This window comes from Camelus ferus, chromosome 21 (assembly GCF_009834535.1).
Source record: "Camelus ferus isolate YT-003-E chromosome 21, BCGSAC_Cfer_1.0, whole genome shotgun sequence".
Classification (NCBI taxonomy): Eukaryota; Metazoa; Chordata; class Mammalia; order Artiodactyla; family Camelidae; genus Camelus; species Camelus ferus.
The window spans coordinates 12821385-12825623 of record NC_045716.1 but is presented as its reverse complement, the minus strand read 5'-3'; the positions used below and the strand labels follow the sequence as shown (position 1 = coordinate 12825623).

The 4239-nt window shown below is 40.6% G+C and overlaps 1 protein-coding gene across 1 annotated transcript; it reads left to right on the top strand.

Annotated features, from left to right (window-relative positions):
* The first annotated feature begins 866 nt into the window (after window positions 1–866).
* LOC102507143 (lymphotactin) lies at window positions 867–3635 on the top strand. The gene is made up of 3 exons (XM_006193978.3): window positions 867–1639; window positions 2171–2285; window positions 3284–3635. Exons 1-3 carry the CDS (start codon window positions 1579–1581, stop codon window positions 3447–3449), a joined length of 342 nt encoding a protein of 113 aa, XP_006194040.1. The 5' UTR covers window positions 867–1578; the 3' UTR covers window positions 3450–3635.
* The last annotated feature ends 604 nt before the right edge of the window (window positions 3636–4239 follow it).

Here is a 4239-nt window from a genome sequence, read left to right as displayed (position 1 = left end):
AAGAAGAGGAGTTTACAAATAATCACGTAGGAAGTGGGATGGGTATTCCAGGTAAAGGAAGCAGTATGTGGGGAATAGAGAAGAGGATGGCACATGTGGCTGACTGCACACATATTTGTTAAGGCCAGAGGTTTTGGAGTGGTTGAAGATGAGTCTGAAACGAAAAGCACTGGTAGAGCTTGAACAGATTTGTACATGACAATGAGAGCTTTGAAATGAATCTTGTAGGCTATGGGGAGTAGCAAGAGGTTCTCAATAGGAAAACGACACGATGAGATCATGACTTCAGAGTGATTATTGTGGCAACGCTGTGGAGGGTAGATTGGAAAGAGAGGAGCCCCAGGACTGGGGAATCAGTTGGTCTACTGCAGTAGTCTTCATGAGGAGTGATGAGGTTCTGCCTCGAGCGGTGTGGAAATATAAAAAACTACTCAGAATGTATACTTAGTACAGGGTGGTTGAGAACAGAGGCAATCCGTAGCAAGAGCTATAAAGATGGTCATATGATTTTGCTTATAATCCTACTCCTGGTTATTAAAGACAAATGATTCAGTGTATATGAATGAAAATTTACCTTATATAGATGGGGACTACATACCAATAAGTTATAAGGGGATTGTTTAATGCGTGTGTGTATTTATCCCTATTTATAAGAAACACAAGAGGATATTTACATCAAAGTAAAAATAGTATTCCTAATTATCACAACTATGCAAACATATGTATACCAATAGAGACTCATTGGAAAACATTAAAAATGAAAACTGGCAGAATGGTAAGATTATAGATGATATTCGTTATATTCGTTTTTTTCCCAAATAAAGTTCATGTCAGGTAACTTTTCAAAATCTTTTTAAAAGGTATAGATTAAGTTACAATAAAGCAAACATACATATAGACAAACTCCAAACACTCTTATTTAAATGTTTCTTGGGTACCTGGGGAGGGTGGTGTAAAGAAAGGGGGTCACTTGAATGAGGATCGAGGAGAGGAATGAGAAAAAAAAAAAAAAAAGAAGAAGAAGAAGGCCGGGGAGTGAGAAGCTCAGGGTGGCAGCAGTACCCCTTCTCCCTAGGGAGTCACTGAGGGTGGCGTCAGGTATTAGGGGCGCAGGATCCACGTGGTGGAAGCCCCATGTCACAGCAGCTGTCCCACGAGGCGGGGGGGGAGATGGACCACAGTGACCACCCCACCTCATTTCCTTTACACTGTCCCCAGGCTGGGCCATGACACTGACATGGCCTTGGAGCATAGCTGAAGTGGAAGGTTTGAATTTAAACTGGTAGCAGGAGATGAGACAACCACACCTCTTTTGTGCACACATTTGGTTTCACTGACATGTTAACCACAGGAGGAGGAGAAAAGGCCACAAGGTGTGGGGTTAGCATGAGTGGGGACAAAGGAACTTTTTTTTCAGAGACTAAAAGGCATCAGTATTGCACAGACTTTCCATGATTCCACACCAACCTTGAAAGCCCCCTCTCACCACAGGAAGTGCGCTGACCACTGGAGAAATAAAAGAGACTCGAAGGAGCAGTTCCTCATCCTCTCTCTGCACAGCTCGGCAGGACCTCAGCCATGAGACTTCTCATCCTGGTCTTCCTCGGCCTCTGCTGTCTCGCCGCTTACACTGTGGAAGGTAAGTCAAAAGGTTATCTATGAGATAAGGACCAGCTCGTCATGGAGGCAGGTGGCCACACCTTTGGTTTTGACTCAGGGTTTGACTGGAGTAAACTGCTTTCTCCAAGCTAAGCCTCAGGTTTCCCATGTGCAAAAGGGGAATAATTTGCCTCTAGAGGATTGTGTAGATTTTAAAGATAGAACTTGGTTAGAATCTGGGCTCCTATTTTTCACAACTGGGTGATGTAGGGTAAATTTCTGAACCACTCTGAGCTTACGCTTACTTGTCTATAAGATAAATGTAATGCGTTTACATAAATATGTTTGTATATGTCAATATAAACTGATACGTTTATCTGGGATTAAAATGAAATAAACCTAATGACCAGTTATCAGATTTCCTCACAAGTCATAATTTCTTGATTAATGTTTGCTGTGGAATGGTGATGATGATTATATATGCCTTTGAAGCTTTTGCCTATTTAATATCAACCTTGATAAATTCTCAAAAATCTTTATTTTTATTTGTCTGGTTGGTTCTCTTCACCAGGTGTGGGGAGTGAAGTCCTTGAAAAGACCATCTGTGTGAGCCTCACCACCCGGCGACTGCCAGTTAAGAACATCAAGACCTACACCATCAAAGAGGGCTCCATGAAGGCAGTGATGTGAGTTTCTCTCCCCAGACCTGGGCTTGGTGGAACACGGTATAGAAATGCTGCCCTCATCAGGAAGAGACAAGCCAACAAGGAGGAAGACCTCAACTGAACCGACAGTCCTTTTGCTTTTCCAAATTAACCATGTCTTTACGTAGCCCCAATGATTATGACCAAAAAAAAAAAAAAAAAAAAAAAAAAAAAAGGCAACCAAGTGAAGAATGCCATCCTCCTTTCTGATTTATCTTAGTGGAATAATCTGACTGAGAATTAAATGAATAATGTGCTCAGTCTTGAGGATTAAGTTTAGAGATGGCTGGTTGAGATCAGGATTTGACCATAAAATTACACTGGTGTGGGCTGCTTCCCTCCCCTTCCCTCCCATTCCCTTCCCTTCCCTTCCCTTCCCTTCCCTTCCCTTCCCTTCCCTTCCCTTCCCTTCCCTTCCCTTCCCTTCCCTTCCTTTCTCTTTCTTTATGGTGTGTTGGAGTAACGTACAGCAACACATTTTTTTATTAGTTTCCATATCTCAAGAAACAGCATCAGCAAGTAGCCTACATGGTACCATTATTTTTCCAGGATCTCATTTTCAGAATAGCAACTCTTCCCAACACACAATTGCAACTTTATCCAAAGGAATTATGATAAAGAAATCACCATTTTTCCAGAAAGTAAGATGAATGTGTTTAGATTTGAAAAGGAAGGTGGATATGTAATAATTGAACTAGATGACTCCAAATGTCCAGTTTAATTACATCATTTTGTAGCTACGATGAGAAAAGGAGCCTGCAAATTATGGTGAACAAGGGAGCAGGGTATTACCTGCAGCTATTTCTCCTTTATGATAAAATAGATTGCAGAAGCAAGCTTTCCATTTATGGTCTCACGGATCTGAAAGACTATTTTGTCCAGTAATTTCTGCACAAGATCTCTTTATATATGATCTTAACTGTGGGTCCCAAGGCTTTAAGGATGTGACTAACTTTGTCTATCTTTTCCTTGCTTTGCAGATTTTTTACCAAACGTGGCCTTAAAGTCTGTGCTGATCCACATGTTGAATGGGTGAAAAAAGCAGTCCATACGATAGACAAGTCCACCAGAAGAAATGTGAACCAGACCAAGCCCACAGGAGCCCAACAGTCCACCAATACAGCTGTGACCGTGACTGGGCAGTGACCCTTTGGCACCTTGTCCCCTTGCTAGCCAGCCAGCTCCTTCCTCTTTAAAGTTCATGGACTACTTACATTATATTCACCTTTTATAAAAGTGCTACATGAATCAAATATTTTCTTGTATTTTAATTTTTTTATGTCTTTCATATTCATTTGGATGCTTTAATTAATAAATATTTATTATTAGGAAGAGTCCCAAAGTTTATTCATTACATGTTGGGGAAAGTAATACATCATTTATGTTTTATTTCTGTCCTAACTGTACCTCCTTTTGACGGTATCCATGATGGGAGAAATTCTGGTCAATGCTTATCAGGGATGAAAGCATTGTTCACACTCTTAGGTCCTAGTGGGAAATGGTTCTTCACACATGAGTCGTAAGTGACAATGACAATTTAAGATCTATTTTAACCTGTCTTCGTAATGGAGTTCTATTTATGGAGTATGGGAGAAAATGATCCAGCTGTTACTGGGTTCCCATTCTGGTGGCTCACTACTCAGAAAGTGGCTTCACTCAAGTTTGATCTTGAGCAAATTCTCATACCTCTGCATTTCATTCGATCTCCTATAAAGAAGGAAAGAAATAAAGACATGGCTTGTCAGTTCTTTCACTTGTCAAGGTAGCATAGGTTAGACTTTGGATGAAAAGTTACTTCATTCAAACAAAAATCAACTCTCCTGAAATTGGGCAATGGTCTCACTGCTTTTCTGTGATTTCCATAATCGACACTACTCTAGTTATCACACAAGTCATTCTTTTTTTGCCAGTAAATTTTAACACTCCAAACACTGTC